Source organism: Lepeophtheirus salmonis, unplaced genomic scaffold (assembly GCF_016086655.4).
Source record: "Lepeophtheirus salmonis unplaced genomic scaffold, UVic_Lsal_1.4 unplaced_contig_9994_pilon, whole genome shotgun sequence".
Lineage (NCBI taxonomy): Eukaryota > Metazoa > Arthropoda > Copepoda > Siphonostomatoida > Caligidae > Lepeophtheirus > Lepeophtheirus salmonis.
In genome coordinates, this window is record NW_027297103.1 from 1870 (window position 1) to 20174 (window position 18305).

At 29.4% G+C, this 18305-nt stretch overlaps 2 protein-coding genes across 2 annotated transcripts; both read right to left on the reverse strand.

Annotated features, from left to right (window-relative positions):
- Positions 1-6501: 6501 nt before the first annotated feature.
- Positions 6502-7179, reverse strand: LOC121122717 (uncharacterized). The gene is made up of 2 exons (XM_040717746.2): positions 7124-7179; positions 6502-7057 (listed from the first exon to the last, which is right to left on the reverse strand). Exons 1-2 carry the CDS (start codon positions 7127-7129, stop codon positions 6572-6574), a joined length of 492 nt encoding a protein of 163 aa, XP_040573680.1. The 5' UTR covers positions 7130-7179; the 3' UTR covers positions 6502-6571.
- An 8835-nt stretch (positions 7180-16014) lies between these two features.
- LOC121122720 (cuticle protein 19-like) lies at positions 16015-16639 on the reverse strand. Its single transcript, XM_040717750.2, has 2 exons — positions 16600-16639; positions 16015-16528 (listed from the first exon to the last, which is right to left on the reverse strand). The coding sequence occupies exons 1-2, from the start codon at positions 16603-16605 to the stop codon at positions 16085-16087; spliced, it is 450 nt and encodes a 149-aa protein (XP_040573684.1). The 5' UTR covers positions 16606-16639; the 3' UTR covers positions 16015-16084.
- Between the last annotated feature and the right edge of the window lie 1666 nt (positions 16640-18305).

Consider the following 18305-nt stretch of genomic DNA (forward strand, 5'->3'; position numbering starts at 1 on the left):
AATACTTTTATTTTTTTATAAAATACAACTGCATTTATATGTATTAATGCAATGTATTCCTATTAATGAATATTGACAAATGATCCATCATGACGGAAATACTATATATGATAACAGTAAGAGGCCATTAAATTTTAAGAAGCAAAGGTTCACAAACCATTAAAAACGAATAATCGATCATACTTTTTAGCAGAAATAATTTTTAGGAGAAGGATGCACCAAGTGTCCATTCTAATTATAGTTTGCTTAAATCAATAGCCTTAATCTAACATATTTATCCTAAATTACAATAAAATGGACTCCAAGATCACTTATATATCTCCGAAAAGAAACTTTAGTGGCATGTCGGACATAAATGTATTAAAAATTTTCATTTTACCGAAGTTCACGTCAAGAATATGATAATCAAATAAAACATAGAGATGTACTATGAGGATAGCTGATTGAACCCATAGGCCATAAGTTAAAAATGTACTAATATTAATAAATAATTAGATATTATTACTTTAATTTCAAATAATAGATACCTATACAGCTGTCAACGTCCATAATGACCAAACTTTCATCCATCATAGTAGATAACGGTTCCAATATCCAATTTTAAATTACTAAAAATGAAATAAACTAAATAAGTAATAATAACAATACTTATATGATTTATTACATCGTTTAACTATCTTCGTAGTAAACATGCAAGTTTAATAATTAAATATTCCATTTCATTATCATAATATCCTTGACGTGATTTTCCGTCAAACAGAGACTTTTTGGTACATTTATGTCCAACATCACACTCAAAAGTCTCTTACAATTACAATTAAGAAAATGAGTGATTTTGTATTTAAAAAATCGCTATTTTGATTGACTGTATCAGTCTACAATTCTCTTAATTTGATGTCTTGATATTAATATTACTAATACTATTACTCTTGCTCTTCTGTTCAGATCATGAGCTAGTCAAGAGACATTGGAAAATGTTGTTCAAGGGTTTCGGCTGATTTAATCAATTTGATGCCCTATCGGTAAGGAAAACTTTCAGTCTTTTCCTTCTGAGATTGGAACCAAGAACGTTGCTGATACTTTTTCCAGGAATACTTGTAATCGTTTTATTGTCGGCTTTCGTAATATCTGCAAAATTAATGAGATAAAGACGACCCAAAAATTCCATATAAAGGACCAACCAAGACAGCAGTCATGGATTGCTGTGGAATGTCTTTAGTTTCTACCAATGTAAGAAGTATACCCTTCCCTTCAAGTTCTTTATCTTGGATAACACTTCTTTACATTAAGACTCGATTGACTTGATGATGGAGAAGCGAGAGAGCATTACTTTTTCCGAGTAAATTTTCATGAACTTAACAAAATTTGAATGATTCATGATTTGGAGTGGAATGTTGCAGAAAAGAAGGATCTTTATTATATCAAAAATACAATTGGAATGTTCAGAATTGGAATTAATTATGTGACTTGTATACAATACCAAATATCTTTGATGAATTCGATTTTTAATATGTTGTTCTAGTTAGAACGTCTGCAGGACTATAGTTCCATAATTACAAAGACGTCATGCAAAAAACCTCGAATCTTCTTCTTAACTCCATATATTTTTACGACTATATAGAGCGATCCAGGATTTAACATCAATGGTTAATAATGTATCTCAAATTTCATCCCGATACAACGTTACACGTTTCTAAAACTTATTAAAATAATAAATACGTTAGCTATTGGTTACTAGTTACAGTTTACTTATTTTTATATGATTAATGATTGGGAATTCTGATATGTTTCCTCCTCAAGAATGATATAATAATAATGACAGCTTCTATTACTAGTTTTTAGTAATAAGGATTGCGAATTGCAAAAAGCCACTCAAGCTTTAAAGGACCAATAACATACATGTCTAGTAATAGGTGTTAGTCCTTGTAGAACTCGGAGTAGAATTGAGGATCGACATCCCTATAATTACTACTTATATCTTTGTTAAATACAGATTCGCGATTATGTTTATTTTAGGGATACCCGATGCATTGAAATGAGTCTTATTTGAAGTATCGGAAAGGATTCAATAATGCCGATTCCACTATTAATCACATCCTTATTACCAATTCAATAGCATTTCTTTGATATTTCATTGCTTATAATGGAAAATAATCAGCTTCAAAAGAGACATCCTTATTAAGCATAAATCGAATTAACTATGCTAGCTGGTTGGGCAAAAATTGGACATCTTCATGTCCACTGCCTATGGGTTTCACAATAATTAATTAATTGTTCAATTTGATTAACAGTTTGTTTAGACTGTAATATAGCAATTTGAAACCATTGACTTCACTATCATTCATCTAGAACTATAGAAGTTACCAATCTTTCAATAAAGACTACCAAATTTAAGATTCATTACTATAGAATAAATCATTTTAGTTTCAATATGTCTGACATGATGAATAAGAAATCGTATATACGTTGTTTCTCAAAATACTTAGTATCATAAAGACTCTTAGGACTATTATTCAGAAATAATTCATCTTAGAGATAGTATTTGTTCATCTTGATTTGTATTTTCTTCAAATACAGAATAGCTGAGTCTTAGTCAATTAGGCAATTTATTAAGATATGATCCGCATATGTTTGTCAGAGTCTGAAAACGAAATTTACATTTAATCTTAGCTTAAAACATTTTAAAATATTTACATTTTTTGATTGAACGTGTGACAACTTTATACTGCCATAAAATGAGAAAAAGGATACAATTTTTGATATTATTTCTAGTTAAAATTATTATTAAATTAAACTTTGAGAGAAAAAAAAAAATTTGATAGGGATTTGAGTTAAAATTACTTTCCTGGAAATAAATTCATGTTTCAATGCAATTTTAAAATTTTTAACTAAATATATCTATAAAATATTTATATGTTGATAATTTGGAAATTAAATTATAGTTTTACTCATATTCACAAATAATACAAAAACAAACTTATTTCATGAAAGGGTTTATATCAATATTCTGATGATTCAACCTGGAATATTCTTTTAACTATTTTTTTTTTTTTTTTTAAATAAATAATAGCAGTATGTTTTTACTAATGATTCGTAGAAAAAAAAAATAATAATATTTAAATGTTTCTACACTAAACAACACAATAATTTCTATGGACTCACTAATGACCTTAGATTTTAGATAAATTTCAAATATATATTTAGTATAAATAATTAAATCAGTATGAAAATTAAGCTTTCTACATGGACGTTGGCTTGTAAAGAGGGCCAGGCTTGTATGGAGATGGATCAATGGGCTTGTAGGAGTAAGGGCAGGGTAGGGGTGCTCTTATTTAGGCTCTATCAAGTAGGTAGCGTCAGTAACATAGCCGGAGTAGGCATTATCATCGTTAACGGTAACGGTTTGGATGCAACCGTAAAGAATAAAAATAAATGGTGAATTCTTAGTCCACATTTCAGGGTTTGATTTTCATTTGATAATTTTTTGTACAATTATTGAGATATGTCTCCTACTTGCAAAGACGATGCACCTAGTCTGCTAGAATAAACTGTAGTATTTTTTTAACCAATGACCAAATATTAGTCAATATTTCTTCTGAGTCAGTTACAAAACCAATAATCAATATAGATTTCCTCTAAATTATATTTTCTAAATTTATTTAGTATAAATAAATAAATTATGTAGCATTGGAAAATGAAACTTAAGCGTGGTAAACGGGAGCAGGGTTGTAAACGGGAGCAGTCTCGTAAGGAGCTGGGGAAGGATGGGATGGCTCATATTTGGCTTCTCCAGAATAGGTAATCTCCACAATATAGCCAGAGTAAGCATCACCAACGTTGTGGGATACAGTTTGGATGCAACAGTCGGGAAGGGCAACTGAGTACTTTCTGTTGGTGGAGTATCCCTCATGGGCCTCGTTAGCTCCAAAGTTGAGTCCAGCATATTCATCACTGACAAAATATGGGTATTGGTAGACTGCAGGATATTTTTTGAAGGAAGGAGCTGGGTGGTATGGTGTAGGAGTAGGGTTGGGTGATAGGGAGCTAGTCTGTAGGGGTCAGTAGACGCTGGAATTGGTGTTAAAAAACTAATATCTTGTTTCTTAATGTTTCGATTATTGTCTGCATTTTTTTCAATAAAAAAAAATATTTAGTCAGACTTTATTTTTGTTGGGCGTGGAGTGGAAAAGAGCCGTACTACGATTTATTGAGGCAAGTTACCAAGTGGATAAAATGTACATCCTCTCCACAGTTATTCCATTTATTTTATTACCTCATATAAATATATAATTTAAAAAATGGTTATAGAGAAATCAATTAAACTAACAAATTTTATTTATAATCCTTTGATAAAAGAACCATTTTTTATTGTAATGAATTGAAAATAATATTTTCTTCTTCTTTTATTCGGAATGGAATAATTCTTAGCTAATTTCTAAGGCTATATCTTCATATAAAAGTATATAAAAACCTGAAATATTCTCTTGAGTAATGAAACATTTAACGTAAGTTTTGATTCCTATTTGTAGTTTGAAAGCGCATACTGTATATAATATACATGCATTTAACGATTACTAGTGGTGTAATTCTTATAAAAATAAGCTAATCTTTTAATTTTATACCAATTTTTGTGTAATACTCATTTTTTCACAGGGTTTTTACATTTTTATATATAAGAAAATACAAGAGATACTTATAATAATGGGATCTAGTTTCCTAGAATGCTTAACAGGATGATATATATGTAATAGATATATATATATATATATCAATGTGTATTGGAAGCTCATTTTTAGTATCAAGGAACTTCACTTGGAATTGACAATTTAAAAATACGAATGACTCCAAAATTAAAGGATAATATTGTAATAAAAACTGGAATATTTAAACATTGGCAAATTTGTAAATTATTTTTCTGGTAGTTTAGATTGAATTTTAACAGTCTTTTAAAACAAAGTCACCATTTTCTTCTATAGGTTATTGAAAGACTTCCAATCCTGAATACAGCATTTCCTTGGTGTGTTTGACAAATTTTGTATTAAACAACAAACAAAAGAACAACATATAATTGATTTAAATTTGGATGACCAATGTACAAATAGTTTTCCCGTATAGGTGATCCCATGAAACCAATTATTTGGAATTTAAGAGTTAATTTTATTAACTTGTAACAAATATTGTTAGTCTTCTTAATGATATCGATGATGTAGTTGACGGTGCTCTAAAAATGTTATAATATTTTTTTTTTTTGCTGCGCGTAGAGATCGATATTTGCATAAGGTTGTTTGCCAATTTTCCATTCACTTTAGAGAAAACAAACCAAATTTGATGCATCTTTTATGTGAGAAGAGAATCAAAGTATGAAAAGTTCAAATAGAGTAGGTATATTTTAAACAATACAAAGGTTTTCCAAAATATATGTCGGGCACAGTATTTTTTAATTCATAAAATTTCAGTCTATCTGTATATAAACCTATTTTAACAATATATATATATATTACTCCTGGTTTAATTTTATATTTCAAATGTCATCTAATTTATAAGAGCAATTATTCATGCTTACAGTTATTCCAAAATATTCCTGAGATTACTTTCATTATAGTATTTTAAACACAAAATTCAAGTAATAAGTGATGTTTTTAAATTAAGCATCCATCTAATTTTATTTGTCACTTGATTTGATACCTGTCTAATCTGATAAGGATTGGAGCATTAATGACTTTAGACTTAACTTAGACATAGAATCAAATACTTGTAACTTGATTCGTACTATTAAATTAATGATTATGACAAATCTAGAGAACCTAAACACTAAACAGTGAAGGCAAGCTCAAATGTAAATTTAATTTGATTTTATAATAGTTATTTAATATAAAATATGATGTACACAGAACTAACAAACAAATCTTTCTTTTATTTTTATTTAAATAGTTATAGTTCTTAGGTTTCGAGCTCATGTAAAGTCATTGATTGAATTATCCAATAAAAGACAATATGTTGTCCAGCTCAATTAGAAGATTTTGAGTACAAGTACCCACGTCCAAAACATTTGAGGATTATTGGGCAATAACTATGTACATATATCCTCTGATGATCTATAGTTTCAGATTTTTTTTCATTTTGGAGGAGGAATACCACATCTTATTGTAGCTGAAATTTTTATTTTCTAAATATATATTTAAGTGTAGTTTGTAATTACCTAGTTGAAAAAAAATAACAGTCATAACTAAGAAAATACTGTATTAATACAAATAAATATCACAGAAATACTAAATTTATTACATGTAATAATTTATCACCATTTGACCTAGAATACTAGAACTTTTGTAGTATTTAATAAGGCCTATAAATATATTGATAAATCTGTTTCATCAGGGAAAAATTAGATATCTACAAATCAAATATATAGCTTATCAAGGTAGAAACGATTAATAAACATTTGAACCTACCTAAACAATAAAACAATGAATATTGACTCACAAATAAGAAAACCATACAAAATTAGTTTCAAATAGATATATTTAACATTAAAAATAAATAAATAAACTAATAAATATTATCAGAATGAAGCTTAAGCGTGGTAGACAGGGGCTGGCTTGTAGGGAGCTGGGGCAGCGTGGTAGACAGGAGCTGGTTTGTAGGGAGCTGGGGCAGCGTGGTAGACGGGAGCAGGCTTGTATGGAGATGGTGCAGGGTGGTATGGCTCGTATTTGGCCTCTCCAGAGTAAGTCACGTCAGCAACATAGCCAGAGTAAGCATCAGCAACGTTGTAGGAAACTGTTTGGATGCGACCGTCGGGAAGGGCAACAGAGTACTTTCCTTGGGTGGAGTATCCATCACGGGCCTCATCAGCTCCAAAGTTGAGTCCAGCATATTCATCACTGACGCCATATTGGTATTGGTATACAGCGGGTTCTTCCTTGTAGGAAGGAGCTGCGTGGTATGGTGCAGGAGCTGGGTGATAAGTAGCAGGGGCTGGGTGATAGGGAGCTGGTCTGTAGGGATCAGCAGGAGCAGACATGGCGACAGCCAAAATAGCAGACAATGCGACGAAAGACTGTAAAAAATGATACGGTTAATTCATTATTCACATTTGAGGATTTGATTTCCATTAGTTACTTACCTTCATATTGATTGAATTGGAGTTAAAAAACTAATGTCTTTATTCTTGATACTTTGAGTATTTATACGCATTTTTAAAAGAAAAAAGCACCACGAACGCTGACTTTATTTTTGTAAGGCGTGGAGTACAACAGGGCAACACTATGATCTGTTGACGCAGTTTTTTTGTGGGAGAAAAATCACTTCCTCTCCATAATTATCCTACTTATTTTAGTGGATCTTTTAGGTCAAATTGATATATATTTTCAAAAAATGACTATTGATAAATTAAACAATGAAACATTTTTTTATTTCTATAACTATTTTATCACATCATTTTTTTTTTTTTTTTTTTTTGGTAATAAAGTAAAAATAATAGCCTTTTTTATTTAACTAGTAGAAATATTTAGTTTTGAATTAATCTTATTAAGGAGTGATTTTTGAACTAAATTAACATGGGGCATTTATGAACTGAAAATCTCCTCTTAAAACAGAAAAAAAATATTGCAAACTTATTTTTGATTCTTGGTTCAAGTTTGAAAGTTTATTCACGACTGCTTCAAAATTTGAAGTTAGAATAAAATTTTATTTTATCAGTATTTAAGTACATCTTCGATAAGGTAAATACATCAAATTGATCAGATTTTGATATTGACCGAATTGGTTAAGGTCTAAATATGTAGGCTGTGTGAGATATGTAGACAACATTTCAGAGTTATTAAACTATTACTAGCGTTGGATTGGTTCACTCGAACACAGTACGATATTAAGCTTTCCTGCTCCCCTATGTAGTAATTGATCAACTCCATCATCCTGGAAAGCAAGAAATTGTATTTGACTCTTGTTTCATGGTCCTGCATACTGTTCAGGATACAAACTGAGGACGATATTGAGCCAACAAAAGCAAGGTTAATATATATTTTCAACGATTGTATCTGCAAATCAGGTTTTTTTTTTTAGTTTAATAAATCTTTAAAAATTCCATTTTATGTTAATTTAAAGTAGATAAATCAAAAGAGCCGAATTTGTTTTTATATCTTGTATTAGTGATGAGTTGGTTGCCTTTTTTTTCGCCTGCAGGTATCACATCTTTTGAATTCTGTAACTCGACTGACAAAATTTTATCTGATTTGTCTTTTAAAGAAAATTGGACAAAAATTCATATTCTGATATGTTCCATTCTCCAATTAGATATATTTATTAGATTATTCGAAATTCAATTTTTTTTGTAAATTGTATTAGATTTCATAAATCAATAATCACTACTTAGCCAATTTGCCCCATAATTGTGACAAGCAGACCCAAAAAAATCCCAACATTATAATTTATTTTACAGCTATAAAATTGATGCCAAAAGTTCCAAATTGTATTTGATCTTTGCAAATAAAAACTTAGATATCGGTATCATTTCTAAAAGCAAAGTGGTATGCCAAAATATGAACAACCGATTATAGTGCTCCCTGTAGTGATGAAAATTGTGTGCATAATGGGCGAGTTAAAAAAGTAAAAATTAAATCAAAATGGTAACCTGGACAATTTGAAGAATGTTTTGGAGGAAATCTGCTACAATCAGCTGTAACAATGAAGGAGGTGGTAAGGAAATAAACAAGGACATTGGGAAGAATTAATCCGACGTCTATCCCCAATTCCACTCTTACTCCATCAAATACTTTCAATTATAATTAGGCAACAAATCTTCAAGGTAAAATTCCATATTTTAATAGACCACACGAGTGTTCAATCAGGTCTTTAATAAAATTGAGTTTATTTAGGAAAATAAATTCATAAACCCAGGAATAAAATAATAATTACAACCTGTAAGGAAGAAAAAATTCCTTCTTCGGATTACCAATATAAAAAAACCGGTTTACCTATAAAATTAAGCTAAGCGTTAATCCATTGCTTTGAGTATTTATACGCATTTTTTTATAAAAAAACCCCATTTACGTAGACTTTACTTTTTTAGGGCGTGGAGTGAAAATAAAGCAACACTAAGATTTATTGACTCAGGTTATTAAGTTGCTGATAAATGTACTTCTTCTCCACAGTTATTCAACTTATTTTGTTTATCAAATAGATATCCATTTTTTTTTTTATAAATGTCTATAAAGAAATCAAGGAAAAAAGATCTTTTACTTCTATATTCAATATGAGAAACGTTTATTATGGTAATGAATTCAAACATACTATTTTTCTCTTATTGATAAAAGTAATCAAATAGGAATGATTACACAGGGGAATACTTATTTTATACAAATGAGTTCAATCCAAAAATAAATTTTTCTCTGAGTGCTGAATCCAAAACTTATCTCAGCTTTTCTCTCAGTCATCTGATTTCTGAAATATCTGTAATTATAATAATTTGGGACTATTATTATTAAGAGTCATTTTTTACCCTTAGAACAGTCCACAAATTAAAATTAGGATAATTAAACCTTAAGTAAAAGTCTTTTTTTTTATTATAAAAAGTGTTTTATTGATTTTGTATCTTGATCTGAACTCGATATATTTCCATTTTTATGCTGAAAAATGATGAGGATAAATGATTATTTATTCAACTAACTATACACTCATCCAAAAAGTTGTAAATGTTGTTTTCTGCCGGCCTTTGTACTTCACCATGCTTTCTCGGGTGTGTCCTTATATAAAATATGGATGAATTATATTATAGAAGAATATAAGAATGGCAATAAGATTTATTCTTTAACCTAAATAGGAATTACAGGGACATTTGCTTTCTCCATTTGTATTTTAGTAGAAGTAAAGTATTATTTAATAAATGGTTTATATGGAAACATATTTTGAGATAAATAAGTATACATTAAATATTTAATCATAACCAGAGATGTTCAAAAAGCTACTATAAAAGGAGCTTTTTGCAGTTGCTAACTGATTTAGGAAGAGTGCTCCCTGCTTTGTATATGTTTGTATTTTCAAAGCTGTCATAATTATTCTTTTATTCCTTTCTATCCTCACTTCGCCATCACAAAGTCAATGGAGTCCAAAATTAAATTAGGGTTGTCAATTATTAAGGAATAGGTAACTTGTGAGAAAGGATATCTTGCCTTAGACAATATTACAGGTAGATGCAAAAGTTACTTACTTTTCATTGGACTCGGAGTATGATGACATGTACTCGGAACCAAAAAGACCTGGAGCATAAGGACTCAGACTTGACCAGAACACTGAAAACAACTCTGAGTATGAGATCTTTAATCTTTTCTTTAATTATAATTAGTATTTACTATTTAGAATTAGTAATTAATAATTATTTATGGAATATGAAGAGGATCTAGATGAAGATGTGAAATAATTATTTGTAATTATGAATATATGGGCAGATAGGAGTAGCATATTAAAAAATTATCTTAATATTTGGTTTCTAATATTAAATGTACTATGTAGGTTTTATTGATGGTACCCACGGCATGTATGTATAGTGGCCTCATTCATCAGTAAACATTTAAATTGATTAAATAAGGGCAATTTATCAACAATCCAGTCAATGAACGTTGAGATTATCAATTCCTATCAGTTCTTTATTAATCTTTGAAAACACTACTTTATTTTTGGACTCCATTGACTTTGTGATGGTGTAGCAAGAAGAAATGGCTTTATCTGTATAAGGTTCCATAGATTTTACAAAATTTGGATGCCTAGCTATATGGAGTGGGGAATTGTAGGAGACATGAATCTTTTCGTATCAAGATTATATCCTTTGAAAAAAGCTTCAATTTATGATCGTGAATACAACTTTTTTTATACTGCTAAAATTCAAATTTAATAAAGGGTTGGCTCATAAAATTACACAAACCACATGACAAAACTTAGGAAGCCTTGTCATAATTCTAAACTTTTTCTCCTTTATTATCGGCAAAAACGGCATAGAAGTGTATATTCATATATTGTAAAATTGAATATTATTTAATGTTAAAAAATTCTATATAATTGTTCTAATTATTTTTTTTGTTACATGCATAATATTTTCTTTAAAACTATTCAAAAGAATTATTCATAAAAAGTAAGCAATATTGAAAACTTAAGTACAATAAGTTTTAGAATGGATACATTTAAAAAAATGAAACATAATTTTTTATTTTTAAACTGCGTATCCTTTTTATTTAATTTTTAATCAAAATTTAGAAATTTTCAATATAATTATGCATTTAAACAGTTTGATTTGTGTTTTTTTGGGTCTTGATGATTAAAAATTTGAACGGGTAAGTAAGTCATTCAACTTTGATAAAAACTGAATAAGATAATGGATGAATATTGTAACCATTCTTCTCTTTACAACATTTGTTGGCAAGTTATGACAGAAACTCTTTGAATTTAGAATCGAATTCCAAGTAGTTCTTGCTATGTTTTTTCTATATACGGAGTAGGGTGTGTGTTTCCTTCCTTTCTAACCCTCTCAAGGCTGCTCACAGATAATTTAATCAAAGGTCCAGACAGTTGAGCTGCTCTTCCCCGAAATACTCTTCAAATTGTCAGGGTTATCACGGTATTTTTCAGTCTAATTTTTTACCATACCAGTGGATAGCATTTTGAACATCTTTGATCATAAATGAAATATGAAGAGCTGAAAATGTGAACAACGCTTTTGTTGTATTTATCTTGACATATCAGAATTCCCAATCATTAATCATATAAAAATAAGTAAACTGTAACTAGTAACCAATAGCTAACGTATTTATTATTTTAATAAGTTTTAGAAACGTGTAACGTTGTATCGGGATGAAATTTGAGATACATTATTTTCCATTGATGTTAAATCCTGGATCGCTCTATATAGTCGTAAAAGTATATGAAGTTAAGAAGAAGATTCGAGGTTTTTTGCATGACGTCTTTGTAATTATGGAACTATAGTCCTGCAGACGTTCTAACTAGAACAACATATTAAAAATCGAATTCATCAAAGATATTTGGTATTGTATACAAGTCACATAATTTATTCCAATTCTGAACATTCCAATTGTATTTTTGATGTAATAAAAATCCTTCTCTTCTGCAACATTCCACTCCATATCATGAATCATTCAAATTTTGTTAAGTTCATAAAAATTTACTCGTAAAAATTAATGCTCTCTCGCTTCTCCATCATCAAGTCAATCGAGTCTTAATGTAAAGAAGTGTTATCCAAGATAAAGAACTTGAAGGGAAGGGTATACTTCTTACATTTGTAGAAACTAAAGACATTCCACAGCAATCCATGACTGCAGTCTTGATTGGTCCTTTATATGGTAATTTTTTGGGTCGTCTTTATCTCATTAATTTTGCAGATATTACGAAAGCCGACAATAAAACGATTACAAGTGTTCCTGTAAAAAGTATCAGCAACGTTCTTGGTTCCAATCTCAGAAGGAAAAGACTGAAAGTTTTTTACCGATAGGGCATCAAATTGATTAAATCAGCCGAAACCCTTGAACAACATTTTCCAATGTCTCTTGACTAGCTCATGATCTGAACAGAAGAGCAAGAGTAATAGTATTAGTAATATTAATATCAAGACATTAAATTAAAAGAATTGTAGACTGAAACAGTCAATCAAGATTGCGATTTTTTTAAATACGAAATCACTCATTTTCTTAATTGTAATTGTAGGAGACTTTTCAGTGTGATGTTGGACATAAATGTACCAAAAAGTCTCTGTTTGACGGAAAATCACGTCAAGGATATTATGATAATGAAATGGAATATTTAATTATTAAACTTGCATGTTTACTACGAAGATAGTTAAACGATGTAATATATCATATAAGTATTGTTATTATTACTTATTTAGTTTATTTCATTTTTAGTTATTTAAAATTGGCTACTGGAACCGTTATCTACTATGATGGATGAAAGTTTGGTCATTATGGACGTTGACAGCTGTAATAGGTATCTATTATTTGAAATTAAAGTAATAATATCTAATTATTTATTAATATTAGTACATTTATAACTTATGGCATATGGGTTCAATCAGCTATCCTCAACGTACATCTCTATGTTTTATTTGATTATCATATTCTTGACGTGAACCTCGGTAAAATGAGAAATTTTTAGTACATTTATGTCCGACATGCCACTAAAGTTCCTTTTGGAGATATATAAGTGATCTTGGAGTCCATTTTATTGTAATTTAGGATAAATATGTTAGATTAAGGCTATTGATTTAAGCAAACTATAATCAGAATGGGCACTTGGTAGAGTGCATCCTCCTCCTAAAAATTATTTCTGCTAAAAAGTATGATTGATTATTCGTTTTTAATAGTTTGTGAACCTTTGCTTCTTAAAATTTAATGGCCTCTTACTGTTATCATATATAGTATTTCCGTCATGATGGATCATTTGTCAATATTCATTAATAGGAATACATTGCATTAATACATATAAATGCAGTTGTATTTTATAAAAAAATAAAAGTATTCATCTATGTTTAAAGAAAATTTAAATATCATATTCCCCATATTATCATAATCAAACAGTTCTCTCAAATTACTTAGTGATTATTAAATAATATATGAAGTAAATACTCATTTTCGACTTCAAAGAATGACAAACATTTGTCTTATATTATAAAAGATGATGATTCTCAAGAAAAAATAATTTTACCTTAGATAATGCTTTTATAAATAAGCAAACACTCCTTTTCCCATTTACTTATTTGACCATCTAAGGGAATCTTTTCTCTTAGTCTATTAATAGAATATTTATGAAATGAAACAGAAAATTGAATTAAAATAATTTTGCTATTAATATCTTAAACAATAAAAATACTTTTTTTAATTAATATAATTCCAATGACATAATATAAATAGGTAAACCCCCAAAAAACATCTTAAGACATTTATTACAGAATTGTTTTAATTCAATTTTATCTTTCATAGTGTTGGGGTTAGAATGTAGATAAATTTACAAATTCATTTCAACAACAAGTCTTTATTGTGCAACTATTTTACTAAAAATCGCCGGGCAAACAGGAAAGCTCCTTTAAATGTGCAACACTGAACACACAATTACATATTTTGATGGATTTTATGAAAGCAAATAGATTCCAGAAGGCTTTAAACAAAGATATTATTGAGTTTGGATTTGTGAGAAAAGTCGTGGACTGTTCTTTTCGGATCCATCGAACAACACAAAAGCACAGTTAAAGAAATGAATCTTTTTATCCAAATAAGAAGATTTATGATGTCTTGTTAAATGGATGAACGAATGAAATCAATAGATTTATTTAAGAACTTCTTGTGATTTACCTGCTACAAATCAAATTATTTTTTGAAGAACTTCGTTTTTTAATGGACACAACGATTTAAAAAAGCTTTTTAATTTGCCAGTAACACCTTGCATAATACGTTCAAAAGAAGAAGATCATGAGAAAAAATATTCATTAATTTATCAGTATTTATGTTGTCACCTTCAAAGTAGATTGTGGTCATGAAGGACATACCTTTATAAGTATTAGAACTTATATGCATGACTGAACTGAAGCGGACCAAGACTGAGTTGGACCGGACTTTAGTGATAAATAACAACTTGTAACAAATGTTGTTAGTCTTCTCAATGATATCGATGATGTAGTTGACGGTGCTTTAAAAATGTTATAATATTTTTTTTTGCTGCGCGTAGAGATAGATAATTGCATAAGGTTGTTTGCCAATTTTCCATTCACTTTAGAGAAAACAAACCAAATTTGATGCATCTTTTATGTGAGAAGAGAATCAAAGTATGGGAAGTTCAAATAGAGTAGGAATATTTAAAACAATAGAAAGGTTTTCCTTAATATATGTGGGGCAAAGTATTTTTTAATTCATAAAATTTCAGTCTATCTGTATATAAACCTATTTTAACAATATATATATATTACTCCTGGTTTAATTTTATATTTCTAATGTCATCTAATTTATAAGAGCAATTATTCATGCTTACAGTTAGTCCAAAATATTCCAAAGATTACTTTCATTATAGTTTTTTAAACACAAAATTCAAGAAATAAGTGATGTTTTTAAATTAAGCATACATCTAATTTTATTTGTCACTTGATTTGATACCTGTCTAATCTGATAAGGATTGGAACATTAATGACTTTAGACTTAACTTAGACATAGGGTCAAATACTTGTAACTTGACCCCTACTATTAAATTAATGATTATGACAAATCTAGAGAACCTAAACACTAAACAGTGAAGGCAAGCTCAAATGTAAATTTAATTTGATTTTATAATAGTTATTTAATATAAAATATGATGTACACAGAACTAACAAACAAATCTTTCTTTTATTTTTATTTAAATAGTTATAGTTCTTAGGTTTCGAGCTCATGTAAAGTAATTGATTGAATTATCCAATAAAAGACTATATTTAGTCCAGCTCAATTAGAAGATTTTGAGTCCAAGTACCCACGTCCAAAACATTTGAGGATTATTGGGCAATAACTATGTACATATATCCTCTGATGATCTATAGTTTCAGATTTTTTTTCATTTTGGAGGAGGAATACCACATCTTATTGTAGCTGAAATTTTTATGTTCTAAATATACATTTAAGCGTAGTTTGTAATTACCTAGTTGAAAAAAAGTCCTAACATTAAAAAACTAAGAAAATACTGTATTAATACTAATAAATATCACAGAAATACTAAATTTATGGCATCTCATAATTTTATCACCATTTGACCTAGAATACTAGAACTTTTGTGGTATTTAATAAGACCTTTAAATATTTTGATAAATCTGTTTGATCAGGGAAAAATTACAGATATGCTCCCTGTATTTAAAAAAAACAAACAATTTTTAATAAAATGCAAATATAACTACAAATCAAATATATAGTTTATCAAGGTAGAAACGATTAATAAACATTTGAACCTACCTAAACAATAAAACAATGAATATTGACTCACAAATAAGAAAACCATACAAAATTAGTTTCAAATAGATATATTTAACATTAAAAATAAATAAATAAACTAATAAATATTATCAGCATGAAGCTTAAGCGTGGTAGACAGGGGCAGGCTTGTATGGAACTGGGGCAGCGTGGTAGGCGGGAGCAGCCTTGTAAGGAGCGGGAGCAGGGTGGTATGGCTCGTATTTAGCCTCTCCAGAGTAGGTGACGTCAGCAACATAACCAGAGTAAGCATCAGCAACGTTGTAGGACACAGTTTGGATGCGACCGTCGGGAAGGGCAACAGAGTACTTTCCTTGGGTGGAGTATCCATCACGGGCCTCATCAGCTCCAAAGTTGAGTCCAGCATATTCATCACTGACGGCATATTGGTATTGGTAGACTGCGGGATCTTCCTTGTAGGAAGGAGCTGGGTGATAAGGAGCGGGTTTGTAGGCTGGAGCAGGGTGATAAGGGGCTGGGTGGTAGGGAGCAGGTGCTGGGTGGTCAGCAAAGGCAACAGCCAAGAGAGCAGACAAAGCAATGAAGGACTGTAAAGAGAAGAAAAAAATGGTGAATTCAAGGTCCACATTTGAGGATTTGATTCTTATTCATTATTTACCTTCATGTTGATTGAATTGGAGTTAGAATACTAATACTTTGATTCTGGATGCTTTGAGTATTTATACATACGCATTAAAAAAAAAAAAAAATTGACGCAGACCCTGCCTAAATATTCCTTGTTATTGAAGGGCGTGGAGTGAAAGAGGGCAACATTACAGACTGTATATGCAAGTTTATTATGTAGAAGAAACATTCACTCAAATATTTATTTTCCAATTGACACTTACATACATATCAACATATCAAATTATAAATATATATTCATCATGAACTGAATAATGTATTTAAATGGTTGTATTTTAGAGATAATAATTTCTTCATATTATGTTTAATTTTATATATATTAGTTATATGTTTTTCTGTGAAGTACAATTATCATTTCTCTTCAAGCAAATGAATTAAACTATGTATTAAATAGTTAACTATTTATTGTGGTGTTGTGTTTATTTTCATTTATAGGCTAATTCACTAATTACTCTATTATTATTTTGATATTCATTTGATTTATATTATTTCAAATTCCTTTAATTTTGTATTGTTAATATGTCAAAATGAGCATTTTTGGTGATACTTTTTTTCCAAGATCTTCATAGTTTTAACATAAAAGGGCGTGAATATCAACTGAATCCAAATTAGCACTTTTTCTATATTTTCAATCCAGTCGATGACATCAAAACTTGACATTATCGATGGTTTTTGACAAAAAATGATTCAATTAAACAGAAAATAAAATTGTTAACTTTGATAATCTTTGAACAATGATGCCTTGAATTCAATGTTGTTGCTTAGATAACCTCTGAATAGCTTTAAGCATGTAGAAAATCGTTTAATCTAGAGGATTGCCAGAATCGAAAAATTCAGTTTAAATAATTATTATTTAACAAAGTACGATTGCAGCTTTAAAAAAAACAAATTATAAATTAAACCATTATAGGTAATAATTATTTAAAAAGTTAGAAACAAATGAGGGATTTATTTTATCTGTTTATGAATCAAGTAATATATTATTATGCATAAAAAATGCAAAAATATCAATAAGACTCCGATAGGAGCTGCTTAATTAATTAACCTATCCCTAGTATCAGTACCTTCAAGATGTTAGTTAGACATATATGATTAAAAGAAATAATTGTGATTAAATTATTGGATTAGATTTAATATAATTATATATACATATTCAGAGTAGTTCATTTTGTACTTATGTATATGAACAAAATTTCAAGCAAAATATATGAATTTATAATATAATTGTCATTATTTGTGATAATAATAGAAGCAATGTAGATGTTCCCCAATATTGTACCTGGAAGCGCCTTTCGCTGTTCCCTTACACGTTGGACCTTTGCAACTAGGGATTTGAGCTAATAGGAGGAGACCATTGGTGCCTCTAAAGCTTATACTTGGAGCTCATCTGAAAAATAGATGAAGACCGAGTCAATATGACGACTAAATTATAAACAAGGCAGATAGCCATTTAGTCTAAGTTTCATGTATTGACTACTTACCAGTTAAATATTGGACACTATCCATCCTTTATCTTTGCAAACACAGCTATTATTACATCAAAGAGATCACTCCTTCTATTCCTTTGTTGTATTTAGAAATGCTTCCATGACATGTCAGGTTCTTATACCAGTTTTTAATTCTATTCTATCCTCCTGGCCTTAGAAAATGAAATATCTTTGAACCTGTCTTTAAAATTTT